At 49.7% G+C, this 17,463-nt stretch overlaps 1 protein-coding gene across 1 annotated transcript in view; it reads right to left on the bottom strand.

The window, feature by feature from the left end:
• ell (elongation factor RNA polymerase II) overlaps positions 1 to 17,463 on the bottom strand; it is a 172,709-nt gene that overhangs the window by 9,440 nt on the left and 145,806 nt on the right. Inside the window, exons 7-9 of the mRNA XM_038776846.1 lie at positions 11,941 to 12,034; positions 5,048 to 5,540; positions 1,299 to 1,365 (exon numbers count right to left, since the gene is read on the bottom strand). Coding sequence (XP_038632774.1) covers positions 1,299 to 1,365; positions 5,048 to 5,540; positions 11,941 to 12,034 — 654 coding nt within the window. The remainder of the gene's footprint in view (positions 1 to 1,298; positions 1,366 to 5,047; positions 5,541 to 11,940; positions 12,035 to 17,463) is intronic.

Below are 17,463 nucleotides of genomic sequence, written 5' to 3'. Positions count from 1 at the left end.
CTCCGACAGTGCAATGCTCCCTCAATACTGACCCTCCGACAGTGCCGTGCTCCCTCGGTACTGACCTTCTGACAGTGCAGTGCTCCCTCAGTACTGTCCCTCCGACAGTGCCACACCTCTCACTACTGCAGCTCCGACAGTGCAATGCTCCCTCAGTACTGACACTCCGACAGTGCCACACCTCTCACTACTGCAGCTCCGACAGTGCAGTGCTCCCTCAGTACTGACCCTCCGACAGTGCAATGCTCCCTCAGTACTGACACTCCGACAGTGCCACACCCCTCACTACTGCAGCTTCGACAGTGCAGTGCTCCCTCAGTACTGACCCTCCGACAGTGGTGCTCCCTCAGTACTGACCCTCCGACAGTGCAATGCTCCCTCAGTACTGACACTCCGACAGTGCCACACCTCTCACTACTGCAGCTCCGACAGTGCAATGCTCCCTCAGTACTGACCCTCCGACAGTGCAATGCTCCCTCAGTACTGACCCTCCGACAGTGCAATGCTCCTTCAGTACTGACACTCCGACAGTGCAGTGCTCCCTCAGTACTGACCCTCCGACAGTGCAATTCTCCTTCAGTACTGACACTCCGACAGTGCCACACCTCTCACTACTGCAGCTCCGACAGTGCAATGCTCCCTCAATACTGACCCTCCGACAGTGCCGTGCTCCCTCGGTACTGACCTTCTGACAGTGCAGTGCTCCCTCAGTACTGTCCCTCCGACAGCGCCATGCCCTCACTACTGCCCCTCAGTGCCACTCTCCCACTGCTGATCACACTGACCTGTGACTATGAATGTCCCTATGATTAGCATGTGTATACGTCATCAATACAATAATCCTGTGCACACAGGTTCAATTGCTGGTGCAATTGAAATTCAATTAATAAACTCTGGAACTGATAGCTGGTCTCTGTAATATTGACCTTTAAACTATCAATTGTAACAGAAACCCATCTGGTTTCACTGATGACCGTACTTGGTCTGTCCTGACATGTGACTCCAGACCCACAACAATGTGGTTGACTTAAACCCTCTGAAATGGCTGAGTAAGACACTCAATTCTACAGCAATTCGGGATGAGCAACAATCCTTGCCAGCGATTCCCAAATCCCATGAAATAATTTAAAAAAGGAAAACCTTGCTAGCACAAAAAGAACAAGTTCTTATTGGAGCACACCCTGACCCCAAGAGGATTCAGCAGATGAAGGTGTCAGGGGGACTGAAATGACCGAAAACAATAAGATAACATTGAAGACAGGGGTCAGCCTAAAGGCTCATGCAGAGTCTGTACTTACTGTAAATAGTCAGGCACATCAGAGGTCGCTGTCGGAACGCTGGAGCTGTTACACACCCCATTCAACCCTACAAGGAAACAAAAATGTTTAAAACAAAGGGAGAGGAACCCAAAGCTTCACAAACTGGGTCATGAAGTCTCCAACCAAAGCGACACACTTTCAAACAGCTCTTTATGCTCGAACCTTTCGTACATGGGCGGCACAGTGGCACAACGATTAGCTCTGCTGCCTCACAGCTCCAGGGTCACGGGTTCAATTCCAGCCTCGGGTGACTGCGTGGAGTTTGCACTTTCTCCCCGTGTATGCATGGGTTTCCTCCGGGTGCGCCGGTTTCCTCCCACAGTCCAAATATGTGCAGGTTAGGTGGATTGGCCATGCTAAATTGTCCCTTAGTGTCCAGAATAATAGGTGGCTTACTGGGACAGGGTGGAAGTGTGGGCTTAAGTAGGGTGCTCTTTCCAAGGGCCGGTGCAGTCTCGATGGGCCAATTGGCCTCCTTCTGCTCTGTAAATTCTATGGTATGGTATGATTTCCACTGTGGCCGCACTGTACCGGTCTCTTGTCCTGTTTAATGTTGTGCAACCTTTGCCATTGATCTCTTTATACTAGAATGTTTGGTGTGAAAGATAAGATTGCAGCTGTAATGGGGCGGCAGTGTAAGATCAGCACAATAATGTGGAGCCAGAGTCAGCAGTCTTTGTCTTGGGTGAGTGGGAATGGCAGTCCAAGTACCCCAGTGAGAGTCAGTGGGTTATAAGCTGCTCACCGATGAACTGTATAACTTGCCTCCACACTGTTACATTCACAAACAATGTGACTAGGCTGTGCACACATTCACAGTGCTGGGTTCACAACTCCAACAACTGGGATACAACAGGCACGAGGGGTAGGGAACATACTGGAAGCAGAGCCCTCTGGTGGTTACACAGCATTGCTGCAAAGTTGGTGCTTCTTACGCACAACGGCAACAAATTTCTGACAGGATACAGAATTATGATTAGTGTACTGAGAAAATACTGAATACCTGATATGAATGCAGAAATTCTGCCAGTACATGGCAGATTTCTCCAGACAGAGAATCTGGGACGGGAGAACCAGAGGAATTAGTGACTGCACCTGTGGAACCCGTAACCCAGTGAGTCGGTGTGTGTGGAACCCGCACCCCCGTGAAAGTCAGTGTGTGTGGGACCCACACCCCAGTGAGAGTCAGTGTGTGTGGGACCCACACCCCAGTGAGAGTCAGTGTGTGTTAAACCCGTACCCCAGTGAGAGTCAGTGTGTGTGGGACCCGTACCCCAGTGAGAGTCAGTGTGTGTGGGACCTGTACCCCAGTGAGAGTCAGTGTGTGTGGGACCCGTACCCCAGTGAGAGTCAGTGTGTGTGGAACCCGTAACCCAGTGAGTCAGTGTGTGTGGAACCCGCACCCCCGTGAAAGTCAGTGTGTGTGGGACCCACACCCCAGTGAGAGTCAGTGTGTGTGGGACCCACACCCCAGTGAGAGTCAGTGTGTGTTAAACCCGTACCCCAGTGAGAGTCAGTGTGTGTGGGACCCGTACCCCAGTGAGAGTCAGTGTGTGTGGGACCTGTACCCCAGTGAGAGTCAGTGTGTGTGGGACCCGTACCCCAGTGAGAGTCAGTGTGTGTTAAACCCGTACCCCAGTGAGAGTCAGTGTGTGTAGAACCCGTACCCCAGTGAGAGTCAGTGTGTGTGGAACCCGCACCCCCGTGAAAGTCAGTGTGTGTGGGACCCACACCCCAGTGAGAGTCAGTGTGTGTTAAACCCGTACCCCAGTGAGAGTCAGTGTGTGTTAAACCCGTACCCCAGTGAGAGTCAGTGTGTGTAGAACCCGTACCCCAGTGAGAGTCAGTGTGTGTAGAACCCGTACCCCAGTGAGAGTCAGTGTGTGTGGAACCGTACCCCAGTCAGAGTCAGTGTGTGTGGGACCCGTACCCCAGTGAGAGTCAGTGTGTGTGGAACCCGTACCCCAGTGAGAGTCGGTGTGTGTGGAACCCGCACCCCAGTGAGAGTCAGTGTGTGTGGAACCCGCACCCCCGTGAGAGTCAGTGTGTGTGGGACCCATATCCCAGTGAGAGTCAGTGTGTGTGGTACCCGTACCCCAGTGAGAGTCAGTGTGTGTGTGGAACCCGTACCCCAGTGAGAGTCAGTGTGTGTGGAACCCATACCCCAGTCAGTGTGTGTGGAACCCGTACCCCAGTCAGTCAGTGTGTGTGGAACCTGTACCCCAGTGAGTGTCAGTGTGTGTGGAACCCGTACCCCAGTCAGTCAGTGTGTGTGTGGAACCCGTATCCCAGTCAGTCAGTGTGTGTGGAACCCGTACCCCAGCGAGAGTCAGTGTGTGTGGAACCCGTTCCCCAGTCAGTCAGAGTCAGTGTGTGGAACCCGTACCCCAGTGAGAGTCAGTGTGTGTGGAACCCGTACCCCAGTGAGAGTCAGGAGGTTGAGGGACCTGTTTGTGGAGGGGAGGTTCGCAAGCTTGGGGGAGTTAGAGGGGAAGTTTGGGCTCCCACCGGGGAACATGTTTAGGTACATGCAAGTTAGGACGTTTGCCAGGCGGCAGGTGGAGGGGTTCTCCTTGCTGCCCCCACGTGGGGTACGGGACAGGGTGCTCTCGGGGGTGTTGGTTGGAGGAGGGAGGATTTCGGACACGTACCGGGTAATCAAGGAGGTAGACGAGGCCTCGGTGGAGGACCTGAAGGGGAAATGGGAAGAGGAGCTGGGTGAGGAGATTGAGGAGGGGACTGGAGGCGGATGCCCTGGAGGGAGTGAATTCCTCCTCTTCCTGTGCGAGGCTTAGCCTCATACAGTTCAAGGTGCTGCATAGGGCCCACATGACTGGGACAAGGATGAGTAGGTTTTGCGGGGACGAAGACAGGTGTGCTAGGTGCTCGGGGAGCCCAGCGAACCACACCCATATGTTTTGGGCGTGCCCAGCGCTGGGGGAGTTTTGGAAGGGGGTAGCAAGGACGGTGTCGAGGGTGGTGGGATCCAGGGTCAAGCCAGGCTGGGGACTCGCAATTTTTGGGGTTGCAGTGGAGCCGGGAGTGCAGGAGACGAAAGAGGCCGGTGTTCTGGCCTTTGCGTCCCTAGTAGCCCGGCGGAGGATCTTGCTCCAATGGAAGGATGCGAGGCCCCCAAGCGTGGAGGCCTGGATCAATGATATGGCGGGGTTCATTAAATTGGAGATGGTGAAATTTGCCCTGAGGGGATCAGCACAAGGGTTCTTTAGGCGGTGGCAGCCTTTCCTGGACTTCCTGGCGGAACGGTAGGGAAATAGGCCGGCAGCAGCAGCAACCAGGGGGGGGGGTTTGGTTTGGTGGGAGGGAGAACTGTGTACATGGGTTTGTGAGATGTGGCGGGTGTTATCTCTTTCCCTTTTGTTGTTTGGGTGTTTTTTTTCTTCTTTGTTTGCAGTTGCTTTTGAAGTTGGGCGGGTGTTGTTCTTGGGTTTTTACCGCAAATTGTTTTGTTAATATTGTTGTGATGTTTATATTTTGTAAAAATTTCAATAAAAATTATTTTAAAAAAAAAAGTGATGAAAGCAGAAATCCTCAAAATATTTAAAAAGCACGAGGGCATGCATTTGAAATGCCATAACCTACAGGGTTATGGACCAAGAGCTGGAAAGTGGGATTAGGCTGGATATCTCCTGATATCTGCTGGCATGAACATGATGGACCTAATGGCCTCTTTTAGTGCTGCATATTTCTACAATTCTATGAACACCCACCTGCGGCCTTCTGTGGGGCAGTTTTCTTCTGCTCCCTGCAACTCTGAAGGGAATCACAGTCTTTTACTTGCTCTCCGCACCCTTCCTCACTGCCCTGCTTCTCCCTTGCTCGCTCCTTGTCTTTATGCTTTTTAGACTTTTTCCTTGACTTCACGTGGAGCGAAGGTGCGTTTGGACAAGGTAAATTAGAGGGGGGCGGGCAGACAGTTCGCTCTGGGGCCTCCTGGCTTTCGCAATCTTGGCCATTGTGACTTGAATTGCTGCCTTCTGAAGGGAGGTCTTGTGGTCGCTGAGACTCCACGAGCATCGGCACGGTGGAAGTGGAGCTAATTGAATCAGGGGCAGCCGACTGGATGGAGGAAGCTCCTGCCTCTTTCCCACTGGAGGGATTAATCCTGCCATTTAAAGTCGGTGGAACCCGACTGGTCAAAAGAGATATTCTTGGCTTCTTATTGGCCAGTGGATCAATAAAATCGGTGGGCAACGATCGTTTCTGGAAAGAAGAGAAACTTCAAGTAATTTCAGTGCAAGCATAGCCTTAATTGATAAAAAATATCAGGAACTATTCATGACAAATATTACTTTGTTATTTCCACTAGTAATCGTGCTGCCTGAAGGATACAGCGTGTTCTCCACAAAGCAGACCTGAAAGTTGAAATGATGTGACCTGTGTGCTGGAAAGCAGATAATTTAACTTGGGACAGTGACTAAAGAACACTCTCGGATGGAGTTACAAAACTTGTAAATCTTGATGTGGGATTAGAGATTTTAAAAAAAAATTCCAATTCTTTTTTCCAATTGAGGGGCAATTTAGCGTGGCCAATCCACCCACCGTGCACATCTTTGGGTTGTGGGGGTGAAACCCACGCAAACATGGGGAGAATGTGCAAACTCCACACGGCAGTGACCCAGGGCCGGGATGGAACCTGGGACCTCGGCGCCGTGAGACAGCAGTGCTAACCACTGCATCACCGTGCTATCTGGATGCAGGATTAGAGATGAGAATTTTTTTCTCCCCCATATGTTTTGGACTCCATAATCCTGACATTATTGCAAAGGAACTAAACCAATGCCCGATCAAAGACAGAATGCTTGGGTTATGGAGAAATGAACACATCTGTTTGTGTCAGCCACAGCACTGGTCAGCTTCTGTTTGGGGCGGGGTGGCGTGTGAGGGGTGTATGGGGAGAAGAAAAAGAGTCCATGGCAGAGGTGGTCACAGCACCCAGTTCACACATTGCCTTTTTTCCTTGTTAGCCTAGAATTTACTGGAGCTGGCGAGTGCTGTCAGTTCAGTTCCAGTATAAGTATTATTTAAAACTGTGGAAGTGTGAGCAGATAACGGGGTACCCCAATGACACATAAATAAAGCACCACCCTACCCAGGGTCCGCATTATTCTTTATCAATCCAGGAAATGATCACTAATGCCACTGGTTGATTACACATTAGTGGAGCCACTCTCAAGTCCAACTCAAAATCTTGACAAGCTGAAATAAACCTATCATTGACTTTCTCAGCCAGAATCCATAACAAACCAATTTAACAAATCAATTAAAACCAGTTGTCCTTGCATCCTGATTGCATGCTTCCTGTAACATGTACAGAACAAGCATTTAATTGTTAACTGGTTTAAAAGTGGAAGGCCATTTGAAACATAAATTACTCCTTGCACCATGAAGCATCATCCTTAATTTTCGGTCACAGATTTCATTCACATTCACAGTGTAATAATTTCTTCACTCATTGAGGTTGATGGTAAAATCTCTTTTACATGAGGAAAATGGTAGAGTAGCATAAATTGCCCAGCAACTTGCGGTAATTCTCATCCTACAACGTGACTCCACCAGGCCACAAACCAGAAGATTTAAAAAATATATATTGTTATTCCAAATGTAGCAAAAACAAAGCCAATAAAACTCATGAACAATAGAACGAGTAAGTGTAGTGCAAACAGTTTGTCATTTTTTAGTTTATCAGAGTAAGCAATGCCACGTCTAACGCAAGAGGTGGAGGAATTAACTCCCTGGAGGACCTCACTCCAAAGCCCTCCTCCCAGCTCGAGGCCCAATTCTCCCTCCCACCTCTCCCTTGCCTCATCCAACGGGGCCCTTGCTTCCTCCAGTAGCTGCCTGTATATGTCTAAGATCTTCCCCTCTCCCAACTCGTCCTTTATCGTAACATTCTGTCCAGCAAGGCGTGCTTTGGCAACTGAGGGAACGAGTGGGCCTCCTTGCGGAGTAAGTCCTGTGTGGAGTCTTCTGAACTCTCTTCCTCTTGTGAGGTGAAATTTCTCCATCAGCTCCTCCAGACTTGCTAACCTACCGTCCACATATATGTCCCTCAACTTCATCACCCCTCCTCTCCCTCTTTTGTCCATTTTCGCCAGCATGAATCTATGGTTGTCACAAATAGGTGCAGAGGAGTTATGCCCCTCAACCTGAAGTGGTGCCTCAATTGGTTCCAGGGCTTCAATGATGCTACCACCACTGGGCTCGTTGCAAACCTAGCCAGGGAGAAGGGCAGCAACCAGCGCCCACAAGGACGTCCCTCCATGCGGTGCTTCCACTTTGCCCTCGGCTTCCCAAGCCAGCCCCGCACCCTTTCCACATTTGCCACCCAATAGTAATACAGAAGGTTTAGCAGTACCAGATGCCCAAGTGCCATTCCCTCTGAAGGACAGTTCTACAAATCCTGGGATTTTTCCCTGCCCACACAAAGGCAGAGATCAGTTAATGCACCTTGGCAAAAAACGATTTGGGGAGGAAAACGGTGACTGATCGAAACACAAACAGGAACCTCAGTAGGACAGCCATTTTTATTGTCTGTATTCTCCCCGCCAGGGAGAACGGGAGTGAGTCCCACCTTCTCGGGTCCCCTTTCACCCCTCCCACCAAATTAGTCAGGTTCGGTTTGTGGAGTTAGGCCCAGTCATGCGTTATCTGTATACCCAAGTACCTAAATTTAGTTTGGGCTAGCATGAATGCTGATGCTCCCAACTCCACCACCCCTCCCCGGGGGTTAACCGGGAAGATTTTGCTCTTACTCAGATTTAGTTTTTATTCTGAAAAAGCTCTGAACTCCCTCAGGAGCTCCATTATCTTTCCCATGCTGGCTAAGGTTTTCTGAGATGTAGAGCAGCAGATCATCACATAGAGGGACACTCTGCCCCCTCTCTCAATGCCTCACCACTCACCCGATGACCTGAGCATGATTGCCAGTGGCTCAATTCCAAAGCAAACAGCAGTGAGGACAACGGGCATCCCTGCCTCGTGTCCCTGTACAACTGGAAGTAATCGGAGCTCATGGCGCTCGCCATGGGAACACTGCACAACAGTTTCACTCACGAGATGAATATTGACCTAAACCCAAACCGTTCAAGTACCTCGAGGAGGTACTTCCACACTACCAAGTCAAAGACCTCCTCTGCGTCCATGGAGATGATCACTTCAAGTATTTCCTCCCCAGGTGGGAACATGACAACGTTCAACAGTCGCCTGATATTAGCCTTTGACAAACCTGGTCAGGTGATCTGGCATCTCTCCAGTCGTCTTGCCAGAACCTTCGCTGGAACCTTTGCAACAGTGTTCAAAAGTGAGATAGAGGGCAGCATGGTGGCGCAAGTGGTTTGCACGGTTGACTCACGGCACCGAAGTCCCAGGTACGTTCCCGGCTGTGGGTCACTGTCCGTGTCGAGTTTTCACATTCTCCCCATGTTTGCGTGCGTTTCGCCCCCTTAAAGAAGTGCAAGGGAGGTGGATTGGCCACGCTAAATTGCCCCTTAATTGGAGAAAATGAATTGGATACTCGAAATTTATTTAAAAAGTGAGATAGATCTGTATGACCCACACTACACCAGATTTTTGTCTTTCTTCGGAATCAATAAGATTGAAGCTTGTGGGCAGCAAGGCCCCCCTCAACAGCGAGTCGTTCAACATTCCCAGCCAGTGTGGAGCCAGCACCGTGGCAAACTTTTTGTAGAAGTCCACAGGGAACTTATCCAATCCTGGCGCCTTCCCGGATTGCATGGAGTTGATGCACTCCATGACCTCCTCCAGAACCAACAGTGCATCCAGTCCAGGCCCCCTTCCCTCCTCCACCACAGCAAAGTCTAGTCCGTCCAGAAATTGCTTCATCTCAGAGTCCCTCTCTGGGGGTTCAGATGTGTACAGCCCTCAGTAGAAGGTTTCAAAGGCAGCATTGATCTCTTCTGGAGCCATGACCAACCAATCCCCCATCGTCCCCGATCTGTGCCCAATCTGCCTCCAACCTCACATCCAGATAATGTAGTCTGAGAGAACTATTGCTGAATATTCAGTCCCCACTACCCCTGGAAACACTGATACCCCACGACAAAAGAAGTCTATTCAGGAGTACACCCTGTGAATATGAAAAGGAGGACTCCCTCTGCCTCGGCTGGCTCAATCTTTAGGGGTCTCCCACATTCCCCCTATCTGTTCCATGAAAACAGTCAGCTCTTTTGCCATTCCCAACCTTGCACATGACCTGGGACTTGACCTGTCCACCCTCGTGTCAAGGCACAGTTGAAGTCACCCCCCATGATCAGTTGGTAGGAAGTGAGGTTGGGGATCAGATTCTTGCTAAACCCTGCATCATCCTAGTTTGGGGCGTACGCGTTCACCAGTACTACCCGAGCACCCTCCGAAGCCCCACTCACCATTGCATAATGGACAGCCCCCCTCCTCAGTCGCCATAAAAGCTGCTTGCTTATTAAACAGGATTGCCACCCCTCTGGCCCTCACATCAAAACTTGATTGATACGCTTGTCCCATCCATCTCTTCCTTACCCTTATCTGATACTTGGCTCTCAAATGTGTCCCTTGTAAAAAAAAAAAAATTACATCGGCCCTCAGTTTTTCAAGTGGGAGAAGACTCAGGATCTTTTGACCGGGCCATTAAACCCCCTCACATCTCAGGTGACCATCCTGGTGGAGGGTCTCTGACCCCCCCCACCCCCTTTTAAGGTCAGCCATAATCATCTCTTGGACTTGCCACTGCCTGCCCAGGCTCACCTGTCCTTTTCCAAGTTGTACAACCTTTCACTCCTCTTTGAAATTTAACAGCTGAAAATACAAACTCTACTTGTCCCACAATGCAAATTTCTACCCACTGCTTATTTACTTTTAGAATATTCACTCGGCAATATGGACTTCAAATGCATGCCTTTAACACCTAGACTTTAACACAATAAACCAGAAAAATATTAAAATAACATCTCTCGTCACACTAAGGAAGGATCTGCCTTAGAGGGGATGGAACAAATGTTCATTAGATTAAATACTCAAATGAGAGGATTGATGTATGCGGACAGATTGAGTAGAATAGGCCTACATGAAATGAAATGAAATGAAAATCGCTTATTGCCACGAGTAGGCTTCAATGAAGTTACTGTGAAAAGCCCCTAGTCGCCACATTCCGGCGCCTGTCCGGGCAGGCTGGTAGGGGAATCGAACCGGGCTGCTGGCCTGCTTGGTCTGATTTAAAAGCCAGCGATTTAGCCAAGTGAGTTAAACCAGCCCTCCAGTATTTAAAAGAATATGAGGTAATCTTACTGAAACATATACAATTCTTAGAGAACTTGGCAGAGTAGATCCTGATAGGCTGCTCCTCCTGGCTGGAGCATCTAGAACTACTGTGTCTAGTTTCATGACAAGGCATTGGTAATTTAGTACCGGGATGTGCAGAAATGTCTTCACTCAGGGGTATGAATCTTCAAAATGCTCTGCCCCAAATGGCTGCGGATATTCAGTTGTTGAGATGGACAGATCATTGGACACAAAGGAATCAAGGGATATGGGAACATCATCCCCAACAAGTTCCTCTCCCAGATACTCACCATCCTCACTTGGAAATATATTGCCATTCTTTCACCGACATTGGAATCCCCTCCCTAACAGCACTGTGGGTGTACCTACACCTCAGCGACTACAGCGGTTCAAGAAGGCAGCTCACCACCACCTTCCCAAGAGCAATTAGGGATGGGACAATAAATGCTGGCCTAGCCAAGCGAAGCTCACATTCCCTGAATGAATTTTTCAAAATGGGCATTAGGTGATAGAGTTGAGGTAGAAGATCAGCCACGATCTTAATTAATGGTGGAGCAGGCTTGAGGGACAATATAATAAAAGCATATTATTGCGGTTCATGGAATCTGAAACAAAAACAGAAAATGCTGAAAATCTCAGCAGGTCTGGCAGCATCTGTGGAGAGAGTGGAGCAAACGTTTCGAGCCTGGATAATCCTTCCAGATCCGTATGATCCTGTGCCACTATTTCTTCTGCTCTTTCGATTATGCTGCAACGCCATTGGTGATGGCCAACGTGGCATGCCCTCATTTATTTAGCCATCCGCCTTGAAGCAGTTATTCAACATTATAAGGGAGTTAATCCACCAATACACCTGGGCACTTAAGTTTACCGTTATGTATGACACCAGTATTAATTCAGCAACAGCAAACAAAACAACATATATGCCAAAAAACTAATCTCCTCGTGCTATCAGGAGGAAAGCCTGTTTCTATAAAGCTGACGCCAACGATAAACATGATTCATTAAAAACTCTCACTAAAGTTGGAAGGTTTTGGATTTGAGTCCCACTCTCGGACATGAGCACGTAACCCAAGGACACATTTTGTGAGATTGGGAACTGTGAGCTCACCCGGCTTACAATGGGATTTTGAAATAGTTTCCTGAAAATTCATAAATTTCTGGCTGCAGTCACGTCAGCAGTCACCAGGTGGGGCTGCTCTCAGACACTCATGTGGTGTACTGTATCACAGAGCTTGTGCATGAAAGGCAAAATGACCAAAATATTATGATTACAGAGACAGAAACTGATAATTTACTGAGCAGCACCTTGCTGTGGATGTCATACCTGTGGTGGAGAGGCAGAATTTGCACTGTCCTTTGGACTCGATGAAGGCGTCTCCCCAGAACCCCCACCGGCATTGTGCAGTTGACAGGATTTCCTATGGAAACAGAATAACACCCAAGAGTGAGCGAAGACTGCGTCAGAAGCAGGGTGAGGGGTGTGCAGAGAGGGAGGTGGCACAGTTACACATCACTAGATCATCCTGGTGCACATTTGTGAAGTGACCACACCAGACAGTTGGTAAACCACAACTGGCAGAAAAGTCAGAACAGCCTACTCGGATCAAACATGTGCCCTCGACACTCGGCTGGGACCTTGGTCCCACAATGCTCAGTGCATTCCATGCCACAGTTCCATTTCTGTCTGAGCACACTGGCAATAAATTGAAAAAACTCAGCCCGCTATTACAAGCTTAGCAGTGTCATCACTGGGGCTGCAGTAATGTTGCATGTATGAAATTTCCACAGTGCCCACAAGTTTTTGTTTTGTGTTTTTCATTGTTATTTTCCAATGGCTCCATGGCTTACTCCTTTTCCCATTGCTGCAACCCCTCCAGCCCACCAACTTCGGGGGCCAATGCAATCCAATTCTGGCATCATCTGCATGTCCAGTGTTTAGCTCACTGTCACTGGCTGTCGTGACATCAGCCAGCTAGGGACTAGCAGGAGGAATTTTCCACCGAAACACCTCTGGAGCAAGTGTGTGAATTAAATAGATGCATTTTGGGGACATCAGATGGCATTTTGTAGGAGAAGACATGCATGAGGTGGCTCCCTCGAGTGCTGCACTTTTTACCCTTTAAAAAAATTTTTTTTTCCTTCAAATTAAGGGGCAATTTAGCGTGGCCAATCCACCTACCCGGCACATGTTTGGGTTGTGGGGGTGAGACCCACGCAGACACAGGGAGAATGTGCAAACTCCACACAGACAGTGACCCCGGGCCGGGATCGAACCTCGGAGCCGTGAGACAGCAGTGCTAACCACTACGCCACCGTGCACCTTCATTTTGCCCTTTCCATGTAGTTAAGGGGTATTTGTTTTGAAAACCCACAGAATTAAAGGGGTAAGGCTCCTATATAGGTGAAAACGGCCAGAAAAAACAAGGGGGAAAAAAAGCAGACAGTAGAAGTTATCTGACAGAATCAGAGGCTTCTCAGCTCGTCAGCAGAAAAGATGGCGGAGGCAACCTCTTGGGCTCCAGCCACTCCACTAACGGTCAAAGTGCTTTCAAGTATCTTGGTGAAAGAATTCGATAAGCACTGGCAGAGGACCTCGGCAAATTGATAGAGGCGGTTTGGCCCCCATCCGGGTAGCTCTGGAGAAGACCAACAAAACCGTGAAGGCCCATGGAGCTACAATAAAAGACATGGAAATGGACCCTCAGAGGCACAGTGATTAGACTGCCTCAATGGAATTGGAGCTGCCTCTGGAGACAATCAATCCAGAAGACAAAACATTCAAATTGTGAGGCTGCCTGAGGGGATGGAAGGCCCAAAGCCTATGGAGTACATTGCAGAGATGTTCGGGAAGACAGTGTGGAAGGGTAGATTCACATCCTCTCCTCACCATACACTCCACCGCGTGCGGTAATAGTGAAGTTTCATAGTTTCAAAGAGAAAGAGCGGGTTCTGAGATGGGCGAGATGGCATCGTGATTTTAAATGGGAAGGCCACGCCATCAGCTTTTACCAGGATATGGGAGCAGAGCTGGCGAAGAGAGCTGCATTCAAAAAAGCCAGGATGCATTTTAATATATTAAAGTATGGTGGTTACCTGTGGTTTTCTGACCAGTGCACCCAAACCAAGGCACGAAACAAGACTAAGTAAAATCTCAGGCAACCAAATATGGGGATATTAGCAAATAAGTGAGTTTACTCATATGGTCGATGACTATTCAGAACTAGTCTATGCAGCTGAGCTGCCTGTGCCTTAATTCTAACATCACAACACTCATGATCTCTGACTCACACCTCAATTCAGCTTTAAAAAAATCCTATATCTGGATATTTGATAAACAGGCCCACAAGTAATAAGCTTCCGATTGAATGTGAGCAACCATCTGCTATCTGGAAGAATAATAACCCTGGAAGTTAGAACCATCTTTTGTGGGAGCTGGTAGAAGGGCTGGGGGCCCCGATCGGGATCGAAGAGATAGCGGTGGGTCTGAAGGCCATGCAGTCAGCTAAAGCCCCGGGGCCGGACGGGTACCCAGTGGAGTTCTATAAAAAGTTCTCTGGGATATTGGGGCCGCTGCTGATGAGGACATTCAATGAGGCAAGGAAGCGTGGGGTGCTTCCCCCGACGATGTCACAGGCCACGATTTTGCTGATCCTGAAGCGGGACAAGAACCCGGAGCTGTGTGGGTCTACACAGGCCGATATCCCTATTGAATGTGGACGCAAACTGCTGGCCAAAATTTTGTCCTCTAGGATTGAGGACTGTGTGCCGGATGTTATTGGGGAGGACCAGACGGGGTTTATTAAGGGAAGGCAGTTGGTGGCCAATGTAAGAAGGTTGTTAAACGTGATCATGATGCCCCCGGAAGGTAGGGAGGTGGAGGTAGTGGTCGCAATGGACGCAGAGAAGGCTTTTGATCGAGTTGAATGGGAATCTGTGGGAGGTACTGGAACGGTTTGGATTTGGGCGGGGCTTTATTGACTGGGTCAGGTTGCTGCATCAGGCTCCTGTGGCGAGCATACGGATGAAATCGGACTATTTTAGGTTGCATCGGGGACGAGACAGGGATGCCCCCTCTCCCCACTGTTGTTTGAGTTAGCCGTAGAGCCGCTGGCAATTGCACAGAGCTTCAAGGGGCTGGTCTGGGGGGCCACAGAGTCTCGCTCTACGCAGAAGACCTGCTCCTGTATGTATCGGACCCAGTAGAGGGGATGTAAGAAATCATGAGGATTCTGGTGCCGGTTTTTGGGTATAAACTAAATATGGGGAAAAGTGAGATGTTTGCGGTCCAGGCAAGGGGACAGGAGCGGCTACTGGGGGAACTGCCGTTCAGATTAGTAGGGGGAAGCTTTCGATACCTAGGCATCCAAGTGGCGCGGGAATGGAAACGGCTGCACAAACTAAATCTGGCCCGACTAATAGTTCAAATTAAGGAAGATTTTTGGAGGTGGGACGCGTTCCCGTTGTCACGAGCTGGGAGGGTCCAGACGGTGAAGATGACGGTCCTCCCGAGATTCCTGTTTGTGTTTCAGATTCTCCCTATCCTTGTTCCGCGGTCCTTTTTAAACAGGTCAACAAAGTGATCACTGGCTTTGTATGGGTGGGCAAGGCACCGCGAGTTAAAAAGGGGATGCTTGAGTGGAGCCGGGGAGAGGGCGGTCTGGCGCTGCCAAACTTCAGTAATTACTACTGGGTGGCGAATATAGTCATGATCAGGAAGTGGGTGGTGGTGTGGGGGGGGGGGGGGGGTCGTCGGTCGGCATGGGAGTGTATGGAGGCGGCTTCATGCAAGGGCACCAGCTTGGAGTCATTGATAACGGCGCCTCTACCATTCCCGCCAGCACGGTACTCAACCAGCCCCATGGTGGTGGCGGCCCTGAGTCTGGGGGCAATGGAGGAGACATGTGGGAGCAGACGCAGCATCGTCTGGTCCCCAATCTGTATTAATCACCAGTTTGCCCTGGGAAGGATGGATGGGGGGTTTCGTTTCGGAGTTGGCAGAGAGCAGGGATTGAGAGGATGGGAGATATGTTTATAGAAGGGAGCTTTCCTAGCCTAAGGGAGCTGGAGGAGAAATTTGGATTGGCGAGGGGAAACGAGTTTAGGTACCTGCAGATGCGGGACTTCCCCGCTCCTACCACGAAGGGGGATACAGGACAGGGTAGTTTCCAGAGTTTGGGTGGGAGAAGGGAGGGTCTCCGACATGTACAGGGAACTCATGGGGTCAGAGGGGATGCAGATGGAGGAGCTGAAGCACAAGTGGGAAGAGGAGTTGGGCAGAGAGATGGAGGATGGTCTCTGGTGGACGCGCTGAGTAGAGTCAACGCATCCACAACATGTGCCAGGCTCAGCCTGATACAGTTTAAGGTTGTTCACCGGGCTCACATAACAGTGACCCAGATGAGCAGGTTCTTTGGTGTAGAAGATAGGTGTGCGGGAGGACCTGGCTATCTGACATGGCTAGCTTTCTCTGTTTGGAGAAAATAAAGTTCACCTTGAGAGGGTCAATGTTAGGGTTCGCCAGAAGGTGGCAACCGTTGTGGAAACTTGTTAGGAGAAGGGGGTGTTGGGGGGGGGGGGGGGGGGGGGGGGGGGTTGGTTTTGTTTAGAGTTGGGGGTTAATAAAGGTGGGATCTGTAAGGGAGGGAGACGGCTTTTGCACTATGTTTATAGTTTCATGTACATTGTTTATTTAGTTGTTGTTGTGAAACCAAAAATGCCTCAACAAAATGTGAAGTATCAAATTATTTTATACAGTGAATTTTTTTCGAGTGCAGTAACTGGTATTTTAGTAAATAATAGCCATTCTGCAACACCCCACAAGCAGCACAGGGGAGTCAGCCTGCCAAACAAATATATTACAAGCCATATGTACTGATGTATTTGAATTTCAATTGTTGCAAATGTTGTGATCATGATCATTAGTATGGAGCATGGAGATGAACAAATGTAATAAATTTTGAGGCTGATGAGGGCACTATTGTTGGCACCTCTGCTTCCGTTCTCGCTGGTCAAGTATTCCATGATCCCGGTGGTGGTATCAGCGTTGAGGGTATGGAATCAATGCTGGCAGCACTAGGATGGAAGGTATGTCCCTGTGGACGCCGATTTGTGGCAACCACAGGTTTGTTCTGGCAGGGCTAGATGCAAGGTTTCGGGGTGGGGATGATTGAGGATAGAGTATGTTCGGGACCTGTTTGTGGGGGGTAGGTTTGTGGAATTGGAGGAGTCTGAGGTGGTGAACTTTCTACTGAAGGGGAATGAGTTCAGGAGAGGGAGGGTGCTCTGGTGGAGGAGGTCCGGTGCAAGTGGGAGGAGTTGTTGGGAGGGGCTTTGAGTGAGGCGCTGGGGAGGATAAACTTGTCTTCGTCATGTGCAAGACTGAGTCTCATACAGTTTAAGGTGGTGCATAGAGCTCATATGACAGGGTTTAGGGTGAGTCAGCTCTTAGGGTGCAGGAGAGGTGTGGGTGGTGTACAGGGAGTCCAGTTAACCACATCTGTCTGTTTTGCGCATGTCCGAAGTTGGAGGGGTTCCGGAAAGAGTTTGTGAGCGTAAAGCCAGAGATTCGGAGAGTGGAGGTGGCACCGAGGCTGTGGGTGGCGCTATTTGGGGTGTGGGAGGATCCGGGAGTGCAGGTGGGAGAGAGGGTGACATGGCAGCCTTTGCCTATCTGATAACCCTGAGGCGGATCTTGTAGTGCTGGCGGCACTCAGAGCCGCCGAAAGCGGGAGCATGGGGTGAGCAACTTGGCAGAGTTCCCCATAGCAGCTGGTTTAGCACTGTGGTCTAAACAGCTAGCTTGTGATGCAGAACAAGGCCATCAGCACGGGCTCAATTGCCATACTGG

The sequence above is a fragment of the Scyliorhinus canicula genome, chromosome 18 (assembly GCF_902713615.1).
Source record: "Scyliorhinus canicula chromosome 18, sScyCan1.1, whole genome shotgun sequence".
Classification (NCBI taxonomy): domain Eukaryota; kingdom Metazoa; phylum Chordata; class Chondrichthyes; order Carcharhiniformes; family Scyliorhinidae; genus Scyliorhinus; species Scyliorhinus canicula.
This window is presented reverse-complemented; position numbering and strand designations above follow the sequence as displayed.